This window comes from Antrostomus carolinensis, unplaced genomic scaffold (genome assembly GCF_000700745.2).
Source record: "Antrostomus carolinensis isolate BGI_N321 unplaced genomic scaffold, ASM70074v2 scaffold21030, whole genome shotgun sequence".
Classification (NCBI taxonomy): Eukaryota; Metazoa; Chordata; class Aves; order Caprimulgiformes; family Caprimulgidae; genus Antrostomus; species Antrostomus carolinensis.
The window spans coordinates 19,044-36,143 of NW_010290794.1; the positions used below are offsets into that span (position 1 = coordinate 19,044).

Here is a 17,100-nt window from a genome sequence, read left to right on the forward strand (position 1 = left end):
CTCAGCCCCACAGATGCAGCCTGACCCTGTAGGTTTTGTCTCATGAAAGGGAGATTCCCGCTGCTCCCTGTTGCATGTGTAACAAGGGGGGGGTCATCTGAACCACACCTTGAACCTTACACCAAATGCATCTCCCAGCTAGGCTCAAGGAGATCTCTTGGTGGGAATCACCTCTCCTCTCTGCTTTGGTGCCAGAGCCTTTCCCTAATCTGTAAAAGCAGATACAAAAGATCTAGGGCCGTGTGAGAAACAGGCCCCAAAATTTAACCATCAGGTTATTATGCTTCCAGGTTGAATTCTCCTCTTCACCCCAGGACCTGTCCTTCACTTACCAGCACACTTACCAGGTTCTGCTCTGTCCCTCCTACAGCATCCACCACTTTGGCCAGTTGCAGGGTACAGAGCAGGTGACTGAAAGCCACTTGACCCCCCCCCCCCCCACACACAAAAAGCCCCAGGTCCTCAGCTCCTTCCCCTCATGATTCCCTGCTGCCAAGTGCCATCTTCTTATTCCACAGTAATCAGCCCCTTGATGAGACTCATGGACCGAACAGCCTCAGCTTGCAAAGCGGTGTCAGTCATTTCTGCCTTCCCTGCCAAAAGCTCTCCATCCCCAGCTCTAAATCATCACACACCGTGTTTCACTGGCTGGCGGGCGGGAGCTGGAACAAACCCACAGAAACTTGACCTCACAAGCTGCTTTTTACTCTTCTTTTAACTCTCAGGATGTTAAATTCTCACCCAAACCTCTCCTGACTCTTTGCACTTCTGCAGCCCCTTTGCTCAAAGCCCCCAGGACAGTTTAAGGTGCAGATTTTGCAGATCATAGAGGTAATATTGGCCAAAAGGGGTGACACCAAGCAGGGTCCAGCTCTCCAACCCTTGATGCTTTGCACTGCCAGTAGCATCTAGGGGTGGAAACATCCCCATTTCCTTGCTCCAGGGAAGCTAGATTGGGAAACCAGCAACCAAGACCCCCATCAAAGAGGGGATGTGGGGGGACTTCGGGACACAGGGTGCCTGTAGCTCTGAAGAGCAGGAGACTCTCAAATGGGCACTCTCAGCCTGCATCACACCTGCCTGGTGGAGCAGTTTAATCCTACGTGAAGGTAGCGGAAAGGGATGCTACGCCAACTCCACAGCTTGGCAAATAGAGGGGAAAATGTATGAAAAGCTACGACCTCTGAGCATGTTCTCTGTCTGGAGTCTGCCTGCAAAACAACTCAAATTTCTCAAAGGGATTCATTATTCACAACTATTTGCTGAATAATTTCTGTGAGTAATTGCAGGTCTGAAGCTTGTCTGCAAACAATTCATTAAGAGCATCCGGGCAGGCAGCTATAACTGTGCTCAGACTCTGGTCTGTGCTCCCTGGCTGTGTGTGGATCACCCCAGATTTGGGTGGGAAGGGTAAATAAACTTGTTTATGAAATCAGGGTCTTGAAAAAAAAATTAATTGTATCAGCTTAAAATTAGCTGCTTCCACTGACACTTCTAGATGTAACTGTGGCTGAAATAGTCTGGCAGAGAGAACTGAGCATTGGGGGACCAGCCACATCCCTGCACGGGGTGTGTGACTGTCCTCCAGCTGCCCTGAAGTCCTCAAGGGATCAGCAAAACTTGCCAGGCAGGGCAAGGAGAGGAGCAGGAGATAGGAAAGGAGGAGCTGCCTCCACCCTCCATCCTTGCAGGGCCCTGAACATCATGGAAAGAGCTGTCTGCTGCAGGAGCGTGTCACAGAACAGCCGTCCCTAGAAAATGTCACCAAGCAATTGACAATTCACATACACGTTTGGAGAAGGAGCAGAGACCGACCAGAAGCGTTTCTGCAATTCAGGGCTCAAACTGTACAGTAGCACTGGGCTGGGTACCAAAGTCATCACTCAGGCTACATTTCCTGCAAAACCTGCTGAAATCATGAAATAATAGATGTCCAATTAACTGGCAAAGTGAGATGCAAAAAGAAATATTGCTTACAGAGAGCTGGCATAGCGCCCATGCAGTTATAATAAGAATATTTTATTTGCCTGGGCTTTAGATAACCTATTTCTATTCTCCTTTTTGCTGCCCCCAGGGGTCCTGAGAATATATCAGTTTCTTGGATTAACTTTTCTTCTTCAGCATCTCTAAAGTCCTCTCCCAGCTCCACCAGCGCAAATATAATCTCATATATATAATATATAATACTGCTAAGACTAAACACAGCCCTAAGAGCTGGTGTCAGAGACCAGAACATCTAACACACTCAAACTGCAAAACCGAGGCTGTGGTACTCCTCAAAAGTGTGGGAGAATGGAATGAGAACAGGGGGTAGCCTACTTCATCCTTTAAAATAGGCAGAGCAGGCAAAGTTAAAGCAGGAATAGGAAAAGAAAAAAAAAACAATAAAAAAAACCAACACAAACCTCTCTTGGAAAAAAATTATTTGGCAGGAAAAAAGCCTGCCTCACACCACATTTTCCTAAGTCAAAATAAAACCAAGGAGGTGTCAATAGGACTAGACAGATATCAACTTACCATCGACCTACCCAGTAAGTTATTAAAATCCAGAGACTATTGCACACAGAAAATCTTGTGTACAGCGCTCTGGAGCTAATACAAGGCAAGTACCACACGTCCCTGAAAAACACAGCAGGAAAGGATCCAACTGCAGCACTGTCCTGGTTTTTAGCTGAAACTAAACTATCAAATCCGCATGATTTAGATGAAAGATAACTAGCATAAACTAAAACCTCTGTACAAGGTGTCCAGGAAAATCAGATTTTTAATGGGTCAGTACCTCCCTACATGTGCCACAGCAGTAACCTAATTGTTTGCTTAACTTGTTGTAGAACCGCAGCCTGGGGTGGTAAGTAACCGAAACCATTTCATTGTTGCAGCCATTAACCTACCACGTGTTTTCTGTAATTCTCTTTATCTATCTGGCCCCAAAGCATTTCCAAATCCTTAGAAACAAGTTAGTAGTTGTAACCTCAGGAAAACCGGAGGCATCAAGTAGATAAGTGACTCGCTGAAGATCAGAGCCTGACCCAGTTGCAGAACTAAGAATGGAAAACCCTTCTCCTCGACCTCCCAGTCATCTATCCCAACCCTTGGATACAGCCGCATTCCCGGTGCTCTCTGCTCTTGGGAAAGGTAACGCAAAGGCACAACCCAAGGCATTCACACACAGGAATTTATTGGCATTAAACTGCTGTTGAAACAGTCCAGAAACACAACCTGTCAATTCTGTTTCCTTCTTCCTTCTTTTTTTTTTTTTTAATTCTCACACAGAGATTTTGCAAAATCTCTCTTTATTTGCAGAGAACTTCACTGGAGAAAAACAGGAAATATGTTCCTAATGGGAAGGGAGCCCTTAAAATCACCTGCCCATTAATCTCTTCGCTACTGGTGATTTCAAAAGCCTTCCAGCCCAAACTCCCAATAAACCTGTGCTGCACAGCAAGAAAGACACATTGCTGTTCCAGCATCGGCTGCCCTGCCTGTCCCTCAGAAAGCAGCAGCCCACAGGGGATGGGGCTGATGTTGCGTGGGCACAAATCCCAGAGCTGACCCCTCTGCAGCCCAGCCTGAGACCTTAGACATGTGCTGATCTCCTCCACGTCCCTAGCAAGGGGTGAAGGGAAAATCACTCTCCATCCCTCACCCCAGCTCTTTTCTGTTCTGCTCGCGTTAAGAAACAAAAAGCATAAAAACTAGCATTTTACCAGACATGGGGAACAAAGTGCTATTGACATGAGTGAAGGCACTCCATTTGACGCAGCTCATCCTGGGTTTTTCTTCCCCTTTGATGCCACAGTGCATTTAGGAAGGCACACAAGTTATGTGCCAGGTAGTGGCTGCATTTGCTGAAGAAGACACAGTTTTACCTTCCCATAAATTCAATCCCAGTTGCTCATGTCAATGCCGTGATCCTAAAGGCAGTTTTACAGCACATGAGGTAAAACCATCTCCAGGCTAAATTCAGAAGTGGAAATAGTATAGCTGCGATACAGCTCTGAGCCACAAAAATCCTGCTGAGGAGCTAATTTCAGTTCTATCCCTTTTGGGATGGAGCTGGTGCCTGCCCAGTGCCACAGTGGGCTCTGCAGACACAGCCGCCCACTCAGAGCTGCTCCAGAGACCTTGGAGGGATTGACGTGAGCTCAGGATTTTACTCTCTAAAGTGATGACAGAGTGAGAAGGAAAACACAGGACGTGACTGGGGAGTGGAAGATGTTTCCTCTCCGACAGCATCGTCTGGGAGCCCAGTAAAGCCCCAGTTCTCACCAGTGGAAGTCTGGTGCAGGTGCAAAAGAGCAATCAAATAACTGAAAACACAATGAGACAGCCTTTTCCTGCCTTTTCTTGACCTCATCCTTTCTCAAACCAAACACTGCTGTTCTTCCAAGGGGGAAACACCCCCTGTTGCTTTTGACCAAACAAGAAAAAAAGAAAAACAAATCCAGATCCAGCTCATGCTATCTTTGGGTAACTGTCTAAAAAGGGCTGGAGAAGAGCGATGTCTCAGCACCACGCTGTCAAGCCCTGCAGCTGTGGGGCAGTGGGCTGTGGTAGCACAATGGCCTCAGAAATGCCTTGCCAGGGTCAGACAGATCAAGTCAAACACGTGTAGTTTCCTCATTTTTCCTGGGAAGGCACCAAATGAGATCTGAGAGGCAAATACCTCGTGTCTGACTCCCAGAAGGAAGAAGATCAGAAGATGAGAGAAAAACCAGGTTGTCTCCAACACCTTGCCCACACGTGGGTCCTTCACCAGCACATTGATTCCACCCTGGTGGGATTCCTCCTGCCATTGCTCTCGACTCCCAGAACTTCACCAGTCTACAGAAAGGCCAAGAAAGGATCCTACAGAAAGACTTTTCTTGTGGACATCTGCATGGCATCATAATCTCTGTGCTGTGATAATAGGCTTATCCAAAGCAAACATCAGTCAAAAAAACCTCAACAAAAATAAAGAAAGTGTCAGTCTCAAGAGTTAAGAACAAAGCAGACAACTGCCGTATGTTCTCACACTAGACAGTATCACTGCAAGGAGCAAGTCAGAATATTTTAACCAAAAAATTCCAGCAAAGAATCTGTTTCTGGCAACTATGCTGTATTGGAAATTTCCTTCCAATCAGCACAGCCAGGAAAAAACCAAACAAACTAACACTGACAACAGCAACCTAATCTATACTGAAGGCTTTTTCCTGTGAATTCAAGGTCCTTTCCAATCCCTAACATTCTGTGATTCTGTGATTGGAGGAAAAAACAAAAAAGAAAGGAAAGAAAACCCCCAACAGCCTTGCCCCTGCTTGTCTTTTTTAGCCCAAGCTGACAAACTCAAGAGCCAGATTTCAGCTAGCATCTCCCTTCCAAAGGCAAACTCTGCAAGCAGGCTGCTTTCCTGTTACAAATAAAATGAAAAGCATTACTCCCAAACCTGCAGACTTTCCAAAAGTCAGGAACTGCATCCAAGCACACTGACCTTTTGCTAAGCTCGAAAAAATTTAATAAATGCAAAGCACAACAGCATCTGGAACCTACCCCAACATCTTGAATTCACATTCTCACTTGCTGATGAAAGACGCTTTGCATCTTACTTTAAACAGCTTTGCTCCCAGAAATCATGCTGCAGCCTGGAGCCATGGCTGTGCCGGGGGACCTGGTCCCAACCTGACCTGGTTTTGGTACATGAAGGGGATGTCACCATGCAGCAGCTTCATCTTGCTACTCTGCCTCTACCTGGTGCTGTGGGGTGGAACAGAAACATGGTTTCTCCTGGTTTTACAAAGGGCTTTTGTTTTTTGGCTGGCTCCTACCACCCTCACCTTCCCCAGGAAAATCTGTGTGTATGATGCAAAATCAAGCTGAGAATTGCCTCAGTGGAATAACACTATGAGTTTTATAGTCCACCATCCACTGGTCCTTCTCCTGTTCCAGTTGGCAGAAGGAAATCCGATGCTATTTTGAGAATCCAAGAAATCCAGAAAGTTCAGATTTAAAGCATCTAAATGAGAAAAGAAATAGCCACCACAATTCCAATCCCATCATTTTGAAGCAGGGATCAACTCCCAGCCCCACTAACCAGGGACTTGCTACAATCCCTGGATCCATGCAGTGAAAACTGGCCATGTCTGCGTGTGCTGGGTTCACTCTTTGGCTGCTAACGGTAGCTGGAAGAGGAAAAAAGCAAGCAGGCTCTGGGATGTACAGCCAGAGGGATGTCCACAGCTGTGGTTAGAGCCTGAGTGTCCCACACCCAAAGCAACACTCGCTTTTGCCTGGTGGTTGCACAACACGAGCATCCCCAGAACACAACGGGGGCTTGCTTAGGAGAACTGAAGAACAAAACTGCGCTAACAGGGAGAAGTGACCAACATAGAAATGACAACTCATTGCAACATACTATCTCTAATCACAAAAATTAGCCTCTGCTTATAGAAACCAGAAGGCCATGACTTGCATATCTGCATTTCACTGTATCAAAAACTTAAAGTGTTTGTCAGAAACCAGAAGGCCATGACTTGCATATATTTCACTGTATCAAAAACTTAAAGTGTTTGTTTAAACATTTCAAATGTGTTCACCAGCCCAGAACGGTGGATTGATTCTGACACTAGACTTCACACACACATACATTCACAGTCACAGCACATGACACAAGTAACGATAATCAAGAAACACAAGTCTAGATCATCCTGACCTGATGAAAGAACCTTTATCCAGAAGACCTGCATGCCCAGACTGCTATTGGGTAGCTGTGTTATGCCAAGGTGGGTCCCCACCGTGCACAGCATTACCCAGCACTTGGGAAATGTTTATATACACTCAGTTCATTGATTTCCCATTAGCTAAAGGTCACTGAAGGCTTTGTAAAAAGCTTTATACTCAGCATGACCATTCTAGGTGACAAATACTCCTGATTTACCCAAGAGTCAAAATATACAGAGTCTGAAATCAATAAGGCATGCAAAGGTTGAGAGAGAGAAAAGCTGGAGACAGATAGAGGTGTCCAGTATCATGTGAAAGGTCATTAGCACAACCTCTCCTGCACTTCCATCCCCTGTGGACATTGCCCTGCTTGCAGAGCCCAACAGCTGGTGAAGCTGCAGACCTTCCTCTCCCAGCACAGGCAAGGAGCACCTTGGCCCACTGCTATGTCTCGTCTGTCTCTAAACGACTGCTTGTTCAGTCCAAGCCTGCAAGTCCCATCACCATTCATGAAGCCACACCTATTTCAGATAATGATCATATACCAGAACACCTCAGATTTTGCCCACTGTATTCTGATAAGCTTTCACCACTTAATTATTCAATTATTTCTTTTCTCCTCTACTTTTTCCCCTGCTCCTACCCCTGGAAAAGCAAACAGGGCAGGTCTCCATGCTGCAGCAGATGGCACTTTGTTTCTCAGCAGCCCCTCTCACTCATCTCAGCATTTACCCACTCTGTAGCATCCCCATTTTGTTTGTAGATGCCCTCAACTCCCCCCACCCTTTTTATCCTTCACATCCCCAACCCTGCTCCACTCCCTGCTGACCACTCTTTTGGCCGCTGCTGTCTTTTTGACACATCTTCTTGGCTCTTCTCTGTCCCCTGTGCTCCTCCCATGTTTTCCACAGAGACCTGTCCAGGGTCCAAACAAAACAAGAGTCAATCTCGATGGCATTTTCCTCCATCCATTTTGAATTCCTGCAATGACAGAGAAATAAACATTGAAACTGCAGCTTCTCTGCCACAAAATGCGGCTTTGCCAAAGCTGCGTGTGATCCATCTGCCTGGGGGATAAAACAGTGAAGGCACTGCCTGGTGGGTCAGGAAAAGTCTTCCTCAGTTGTTTAACACACAGTTTGGGCAGGGTTGGAAGTATTTTAATACTGGTACAGTCTGACACTCGCATTTGGCACAGTCTGAGGATGAGAATCTGAAACAAAACCACAAACCCCTTCATCAGGTGAAAAGCAACAGCCCTGCTAACGCTCATTGACATCTTAGCTGGCTGAGCACCCTCTGCTCAAGGATGCCCAGCATTTTCCAAGATAAAGACAGACACTTTGTACAGAGGGGTGGATGGTCTGTGCCTCCCCTGCATCCTGAGCTGCCCAGAAGTCAGCCAGGGATGGAGCAGGACAGTGAGCTGTGACCCCTGTGCATTTCTGTAGCTGAGTTTTGCCCATGGACCTGTACAAGTCCTTGAGCTCTCCAAAGGGTACACGCTTCTTAAATCAATCCAGTTTTCATGCCAACAGCTTCCAGACTCGCCCTGTGGTAAGCAAAGTCTGGATGGAGGCAGTTTTGCATGGCTTTCATTGTCAAATGCTGCAGCCCTGTCTTCCAACACTCCCACCCAAGGCACTGCTGCTCCTGGAGACCTCCAAACCTCCCATGGACATAGCTCACACTTAGGAGTCCTCCAGAAAACAGGTATCTCCCACTCCCCCTTTATGAGGGACAAACAGAAGGCAGCTTAAGTAACTCACCAAAGGGCTTACAGCAAACAATTAGCAGCACTGCTAATTAAAAACATGCTCCTCAGCTCTGCCTTGTGGTTTGAGGAGGAGAACATCATCCATCACATGAGTCCCTGGGTTTGTAATACCCATATTCACATCAGTCCCTGCAAGGGACACTCCTGCCACCCCACCCTGCACCCCACCACAGCCTGGGGGTCACCATCTCTCCAAATGCAATGGACCCCACCAGCAGCGTCCAAACCTCACAGTCCAGATAGCAAAGACATCAACACCTGAAAAGCCAAAGAAATAAAAAGCAATAGTCTTAAGATATAAATGTTGAGCAAAGACTGCTGAACAGCCCTGCTGACCCCCCCCGCTTCCCCTCTGGGCCAGTCTGCTGAAATTACTGCACCATTCGCCATCACCACCTAGAGATTATTTTTTAAATCATCCTCTTCCATGTGGTTTTCCAAAGCCTTGGGTGTTCCGTGGCAGTAATTAATTTTCCAGTCTCAGGGAAAGGTTCATGAAGAAACAAAAAGCCTGCAGAAAGGCGATTGCTTTCCATTGAATATTGCAACAGCTTTCTCGAGGGATCTCCAGGGCCTCAAGCATCAGGTTTGCTCCTGAAGTCACCACGTTTCTGTTGGGGTGTTGATGCCAAACTCAAACCCTTGGACCTTGCTGCTGGCAAACAGGTACATCACCCCCTCAAGCAGCTGGCAGGCACTGCCCCTGGGCAGAAACCAGACACAAAAGAGAAGCTGAGGCTGCAACCCAAAGCCTCCCAGAGCAAGGAAACACCATCTTCAGGTGAGGCAGCTGGATTTTCAGAGCATTGAAGAGCAAGAAAGGCCCAAATTCAAAGAGGTTTGGCTCAAAGTGCCCAAACCCACAGACAGAGGGTTTCGGTGTGGAGACTTCCCTCTCATGAAGGGTCAGGCTGCTGATCTCACACCTCCCTTCCGACAGGAACCAGCTGCTACAACTAATCCACTTTTTTTTTTTTTTTTAATTTGTTATTTTAAGCAGTTCCTGAATGAGGCAAAACCACAAAAAGCAAAGATGAAGTGGGGCTGGGAGGACATCAGGCCACTGCAGCCAGCGCCATGGGAAGGCATCACAGCATGTTGGGACACTTGAGGGGACACTGAGAAGAGACAGAGGGAAAGGAGCTTCATGTCTTGCAGGGAAAAGGCAGCAGGGCCTGGTTCCCAGCTCCAGCAGTGAGCTGGTGGGCAGGAGAAAGGGGGGGGGGGGTTCACTCACTTTTTAATTTGCACCCCCATACTCCAGCCCTTTGCCACCCAAAGGCTGGACGCTGCCTGCAACACAGGTTGTACAAATGAAAGCTGCTGAGTCCACCAGCCTGACTGCAGGTTTTGGTTGTGTTTTGTTCAATCATTTCACAGAGAATCTGTGACGGGAATTGCCGCTGACAGCGGGTCTGAGAGACGGACCCCCGCTCTGGGGGGAGCGGCAGTGGCGTTTGTCGGAGCCCAGGAACACAAAATAGGTTTCAGATGGGCCACTGCAGAGCAGCCACACAGCCCCAGCTCCCGCAGCGCCTTGCACAGACACAGCGAGGTCTTTTCCAACCTTCATGATTCTGTGACTGCGGCGAGAGGCTCAGCCAGCCCCACCGAGCGTCACTCCTGTCCCAGGGCTCTCCCACATCGCTCCTGTCCCAGCATGGGGCTCTCCCACAGCACCCAGGCCAAATGCTACTTAGCTCCTGCAAGGACAAACCTCAACCTCCACAGTCCAAGCCAGATTTACAATTTGATTTAATCAAAGAGAGAGCAGAAGAGCTGCATGATGCCTGCTTCAGACCCAGCACCACCACCCCAGACAGCCAGCTATCGATGGCTTTATTAAAGTCTGCTTTTTCTTTTTTTCTTTTTTTTTTTTTTCCTCCTTCTCCTGCCCTTGACTAGAGGTTTATAAGCAAGACCAGCGTGGGCAAGCCCTTAAATTCAAGCAACACGATTTGCTTGTAAGTCACCACACCCCGCACCCTCCCTGGCACCGTTTTGCACCACAGCCATGCAGCACCCTGCCAAGTCACCGGCTTTCCCCACGGGCTGCCGTGAAGGTCCAGCTTACATAAGAAGGAACAAACTAGCTTTTCTTCACCACCCTTTCAATGCTGCCATTCATCCCCTGCCCTCCATCCTCCCAGTGCCACCTTGAGGGATGCAAAACACACAGCCAAAACACTTCCAGCTTGCACATTATTCCAGGGCAAATTTTTGTTGTCTGTGGGTAATTGGTCTACAATTTTGTCCCCCTAAATCACAAGTGAATTGAAGGGTTGAGGCGAAAACTACTATGAAGCAAAGGTATCCATGTGTTAAGGATGCTCTGTAACCTGGCAAAGCCATGTCACCACTCAAAAAGCAAAGAGCTCCAAGGCCTGACAGTCCTTCCCTGGAGGATGCAGGGGCTGCAGGTCCAGGTCACAGGCGTCCCACCATAGCGGTGAATCCAGCACGAAACAGCAAGGGACTGAATCTGTTCAAGGGTTGTGTAAAGACTTTGGCTCCAACACTGAGCGAGCACTAAAGCTGGTCTCAGTTTTACCCAGCTGGAAACATCTTGGTCAAACCCCAGGTTATTTTTGCATCTGCACATTGGTTCTGCCTGGTTAGAGACTCAGTGCTGACTTTGGCCAAGTGGTCAACCCCAGAGAAAAGCAAGCCAGGAGGGGAACAGGATGTAACTTTGCAGGCTGAGCATGAAATGACAAAGCCAGGTTTATTCAGACACAAATAGGCTGCTTCAAAGCATTTTTCCACCCCTTATAAAATCAGTACTAGCATTGTAACTATCTACACTCCAGGATTTTTAGCTGTCTTCTGACTCCAGGCCAGCACGGATGCCTACCGCCTGTCCTTTCCAATCATTCTGCCATTATTTGTCAAATACCAAATTCCAGCTCCTTTAGGAAACCAGGGGGGAAGGAAGCATGGCTGGTTGAACTCTTTGTCCTTCTCTACCCAGCCTTACCCCCCACACACACTTTTACATCATCAGAAGAGCAAGAAACCCACAAAAAATGCACATTCCCAAAGCTGGAGGCTACATCCCAGTTCTGGCAACCCAGTGGTCTTACCACAAAGCTCAGCAGAGCCTGGATCCCCTTTGACTTCTTAACAATACATTCACAGTGGTGGAAGGGTGGGGAAGGAGGGCTTCAAAAGAAAACAGCAGCAAGGAAGAAGCTATTTTGAATCCAGAAGCCATCCACTGCAACGTGGAACCCTCTCCATCTGAGCTTGACTTCTTCTCACAGCAAGGGCTTTGAAATGTAGCACTGGGAAACGAGGAGAGAGCGAACAGCACCCAGCGCTTTGGTTGGGTATGTGTCTACAAATACTAAAATGTCTTACATGTTGATGAAGGCTGGACTTGACAGGGTGGAAGAGGGAAAGTATAGAGTACAGAGCCCTTAGTGGCCTTGCACCATCCATACATTCGCCTGGCTGCAGCTCTTAGGGAGGCTGATGAAGCCGTTGGGACGCTGGCAGCCAGCTCGCTGAACCTTGCACATTGGGGTGTTTTGGAGCTCAGCGTGATGCAGGGCAGTATCAGCACATACTGCTGGAATTTACCCCCTTTATCTACCTTTAGATGGGAGAAGAGAAGCCAGTGTGTTCAAAGTCTCTCCTCTCCAGTCAATGTCTGCAAGGGAAGGGAGGGCTGTTTCTTTTATTGCTGTTAAATGACAAGGCAGCCGTAAGGGGAGGTGACACTCTCCCATCACACGGAGCAGCTGCTCTGCAGGATTTGCAGCCATTTTGCACCTTCTCTGCCAATTGTACAACCAGAACCTTGCTGCCAAAAGTGACGGTAACACTCTGCAACCCATTCCTCCTCTACCCTGGGTGACTGACTGACAGCTGGTGACCTTGAAAAGATGCTCCTGGGCTCTTACCTGGGACAAACCATGGCCGTGAATCACAGGACAACTGCGCTTGAGGAGTCAGCAGTTGGTTTGCAGGATGAGTCGGCATCACAGGGGCACATTGGCCAAGCACCGGTCAGAGGGGCAGGAAGAGACAGGACCAGATCAAGAGGTGCAGGGGAAGCAGCTGGAAGGAAGTTTTCATGGCATCTGTGCTACAGTCCTAGCCACTCATGTCTATACATACTAAACATCAATTAAATTTAAATTAAAATAGAAAAAACAAACATTTTGTAAAGCAAAGAGATGAAAACATCCATGCTGCATCTTTGAAGAGCAAGATGAACCCACCCTGAAGAAATGTAAATGTAGCAGGAACCAAGAGACTCCCGGGATTACTCATTACAGGAGACGAGATTTTCAACATCTTTCTGTTTTGCAGCAATTAGTTGGTAACTGGAAAAAAAAAAATTGAATAGATCAACACTTTTCTATTATTAGTTTTAAATAATGACTCAGAAACAGGCACTTCCTTTTTCCCCAAGCTGTGAAGAGCTAAGCAACAAAACACTGATCATGGCCTCAGGCTCATTTAAACTGCAAATATCTCTGCAGAAATTACAGGAGAGTGGTGTGAATACAATGAGAAACAAAGCCTTTGTTTAGAGCATCAGTGCTAGCAGTTACCTTCAGGTTAAAAAGCTTGGGACAGTGCATTCACCAGGAAGAGCACGGGATGGCAAGAAGATGTATGTGAACAGAGGTTGGGGAAGCAATGAGAGGGAGGGGAAGAGTCACGCCTGGTGATGACCTCGGAGAGAAACCGAGTAAAAGGCCAATATAAAGAAATCTGCCCAAAACACAAGGCTGCCTCCCAAGGCCTGACCCTGGACCTTGATCACCGATAGCATCCACAGCCCACAGAAATAATTAAGCATTTCAGCTCTCAAAGAGTTGCCTGCCCGAACTGCTAAGCAGACAGTTTTTGCAGAGCAATTCAGTGAGAAAAAGCAGCAGATTCAGCTGATGAGACACACACACACACATAAAAAATCTCTCTAAAACCATTAATTTCTTTTGGGAAGCAGCCCACGTGCTCTGAGCACAGTGGGCAACCATCACTCCTGCAGCAGGTCCCAGTAAGGCAGATGATTAAATCTGCATCAGTCACTTGCTATAAACAGGAAGGCAGCGGATGAGGACGCGGCGTCAGGAGCAGTAGCTGGCACTCTGAAAACAAATGAACTTCGAGTTCACCTTGAAGCCTGCTGATTGAAAGAAACCTTTCAGATCTTCTTCTTCCAGGGATAAGCAACTGCATCCCTGCCACGTCCCCGCAGAGCACACAGAGGAATGAGGACAAAGCACAGTTCTCGAGGGACTTGCTCTGGACACAGCAGTGACCAGGCCACCGAGCAGCACAGCACCTCCCCATCCTGTAACTGGCTGCAATACAGTGACCTGCATTTCTGCCTAAGCTGGAGCAGTGTGAAGCCTGGATGACAATTTCTGGACAGCATGTCCACCCAAGAGCACACTCTGTCCATCCAGGTTGGCCACAACCCCCAAGAATTTCAGGTACTCTCCTGGAATGGAACATGTTAATGAAGATGCTCCACACTAGCAAGGTATACAGGGGCTGAGGAACCTCAGCTTTTCAGAAAGTAGAGTCCCACCACCACTTTGTCAGAAGGTGAAGCAGTGCAGAGGTAGTTTTGGCGACCTGCACATCCTGAAACACCCCGTGGGGATCGGCATCGCTGCTCCCAATAACTATTTCCTTCCTGTGACTCTGGCATCACACTCAGCAGCTGTGACAGTGCTGCCATCAGAGCCCGTGTGTTCTTCCAGGGCTGTTTGGCAGAGTTAGGCACCAACCCAGCAGATCTACCTCGAGCCCAGCTCAGAGCAACCACCAGCAGACACAGCTGGTGAAGGCACCACCAAGAAACCCAGCTCCCAAAGACATTTCAGTGCTCTGCAAACCTCAGACCTCCAAAACAACAGCCCTGAGACAACACACACAGGCAGCTGCAGAACTTCTTAGGCTTTTCTTTTACTTTTTTTTTTTTATTCCTTCCCTTCCTTTGCCACAACACACACTTTGTATTAAATATCTTAAATATATTAATTTTTAAAAAGTATTAATAAAAAGCTACTGAAGGGGACAGCTGGCAGAGTGACCCATTGCAAAAAATGGGGACATTTTAAAAAAAAAAAAGGTAACAAAAACCCCTGGCATTTTTTGCATATGCACAGCTGGCTGGAATACCCTGGACTCTGGCATTATTGCAAAAATGGAAGGGGAAGCAGTAGAAAAAATATATTCCATTGTACCAACTTGTAAGGGGAAGGGAGTTAACAGCAAAAATGAGGAGGTTTTAAACATTTTTGGTATTTCAGATGTTCCCTCCCACACCCACCACCCAATCACTTTTAGTCTTTAAGTAAGTTTTCTGGCTTGGGGTAGCCAAAGAGTACAAAATCTGCTTCATAAAGCTTGTAGAGCTGCTGCCTCCAAGCCAGTGGGATTTTGGCAAACCAGTTATCTTCCCAGCTGCTAGCAGTCCTGTTCCGGTAGCTGGGGGGGAAGCGAAGCAGCCTGTCCACTTTGAGGAGCTGCAATAGATAAGCAGCGTCCTCATCCAGAGTCTCCAGCTTTCCGATGAAATCATAGTCTATCTGGCACGGATGGCACAGACGGTAAACCTGCCTCCAGTGCTCATTGAAGGGGGCCATCTTCTCTGTCCTAGGATCCAGTAAGTACTGGATGAAGTCAGAAAAGGACACTTTGAGGCCTGCCCCAAAGGCCTCGCTAACAGAGGTGGGAAGGTTGGTATGGTTGGAGTACAGTTTGAGCATGGGGACGGCAAAACGCCGGTAGAACTCCTCATTCTCCAGCTCAAATTTGCTGCGAAAGGCAGAGATGAGGCGGACAAAAGGGTCTCGTACAAAGAGGAACTTGGTGTACTTCTTCAGCTTGATCTTCATGAGGTGCCTGGAGAACTTACCATAACGGCGCCAGAATTTGTTGAATGTCAAGTGGGTGCTGGTGTTGTGGACATGTTCCCGGGGGATATCTAGAGGGTTCCGGTATGGGACCCCCTGGTCTAGCAGGCTCTCACTTAGCACAATCATCACCCGTTTCCAGTTGGTGCAGGCCACCTTGGGGACATAACAGTAGATGATGCCGTGGCGGTCATCAACGATCAGGTGGTTAAGCTCATAGTTTGGGATGTCATCAAAGGAGCGCTCCTTGGTGGGGAAGGTGAAGCTGGAATTGGCACAAAACTCCCGCAAAGTTCTCTGCCTCTCTACCTGCAGTTTCTCTTGGTCCAAGCTGTTTCTGTCATTGTGCGTAGACCAGTCATAGCCCCGCACATTCTCCTCCAAATTGCTCACCACAGGCTTGCTGGAGCCCTGGACGAGTAGCTGCTCTGTCTTTCGGGGGATAGAGCTATTCTGTTTCAGGCCTGAACTAAGCAGCTTTGCCAAAAATTCATCCACGTCTGGCAAGGCTCCCCAGTCTTCATCTGCCGTGATACCAGGGATGGCTCCTGGGGAATGAGGCCTGGAGAAGGATGTGTGCAGGTAGAAGTGAGCCGTTCCCACGTTGTCCCAGTACACAATGATCAGGAGGATCATGAAGATGGAGACCAGCACCACAGAGAGACGGAGGAGCCGTGCTTTGGTCATTCTGACACCTACTGTGATAGCTGGCTTTCACCTGGATTCACCTCCGGCTTGCAGAGTGAGGCTTGGGATCCAGCATGGTGCTGAAGACCAGCAGCCTGGAAAAGTACCAGAAAAAAAGTCAGTTGAACCCTTAATCACTCTAGTTTTGAGAGAATTACCTTGTACAGTCAAGACTCGTCGCAGGGTTGACTCTCCATTTCCACATGGAGAGAGCTGTGTGAGCCTAAGGTACCCACAGAGACCTTGTGGAGCTGACTGGCCAAAAGGAGGCATAATGTGTTGCATTTTTACTGGTTTCTACAGCAATCACAAGTTTTTTATCAAATCTCAAGCTTCTAGAGTTGTGTGATTTCAAGAGAAGCTCTGTTTTCATTCAAAAATTAAATAAAATACAAAGATTTCAGGCCTAGAGTTTACAGAGGGAAGTTTGAGAGTATTAAAAAATACAACCATATACAGGAAGTACGCACAGCCAACTACCTCTCAGACCTCCTTCGTTTTTAGATGTATCTAACACACCACATGAAGAAAGAGGGCTCAAATCCATGATTTTAGCTTGTGATATCACACACTGTGGTCTCATGTTCCCATGAAGATGGTCTGTTCCACCATATTAAAAACAAATTCCTTAATGGAGATGTAAATAAATGGCTGAAGATGCCATTGCCTCAGTGGCTAAAGCAAGCCCCTGTTGAGAGAACATCGCTGACCTGAACACACCATCTTACCTAATCTCAGTAGATGTCACCTCCACGACCGTTCTTGGTAGCTACTTCATTTTGTCAAGAACAGAGATTACACAAACAGTTTTCCTATAAAAAACCCCAAAGGGACACAGCCTCGGTAAGAGCCACACATCAATCAAAATCTAAAGGAACGGTTACTTTTAAATGAATGATTCCTGAGATTAAGGATGCTCTGGTAAATCTTTGTCCATGTCTGCTGAATCAGAACCTCTTTTCTTGCTTTAATGTAATTTATATTTCTGTCACACTCATCTCTAAACAACTCTTGATCACCAAAGAGAGGCAAGAAATCACTGTTGAAAGGGAAGTT

General features: G+C 47.4%; 1 protein-coding gene across 1 annotated transcript; it reads right to left on the minus strand.

Annotated features, from left to right (window-relative positions):
- Positions 1–14,394: 14,394 nt before the first annotated feature.
- Positions 14,395–16,136, minus strand: CHST12 (carbohydrate sulfotransferase 12). The gene has a single exon (XM_010174515.2). The coding sequence runs from the start codon at positions 16,042–16,044 to the stop codon at positions 14,785–14,787; it is 1,260 nt and encodes a 419-aa protein (XP_010172817.1). The 5' UTR covers positions 16,045–16,136; the 3' UTR covers positions 14,395–14,784.
- Between the last annotated feature and the right edge of the window lie 964 nt (positions 16,137–17,100).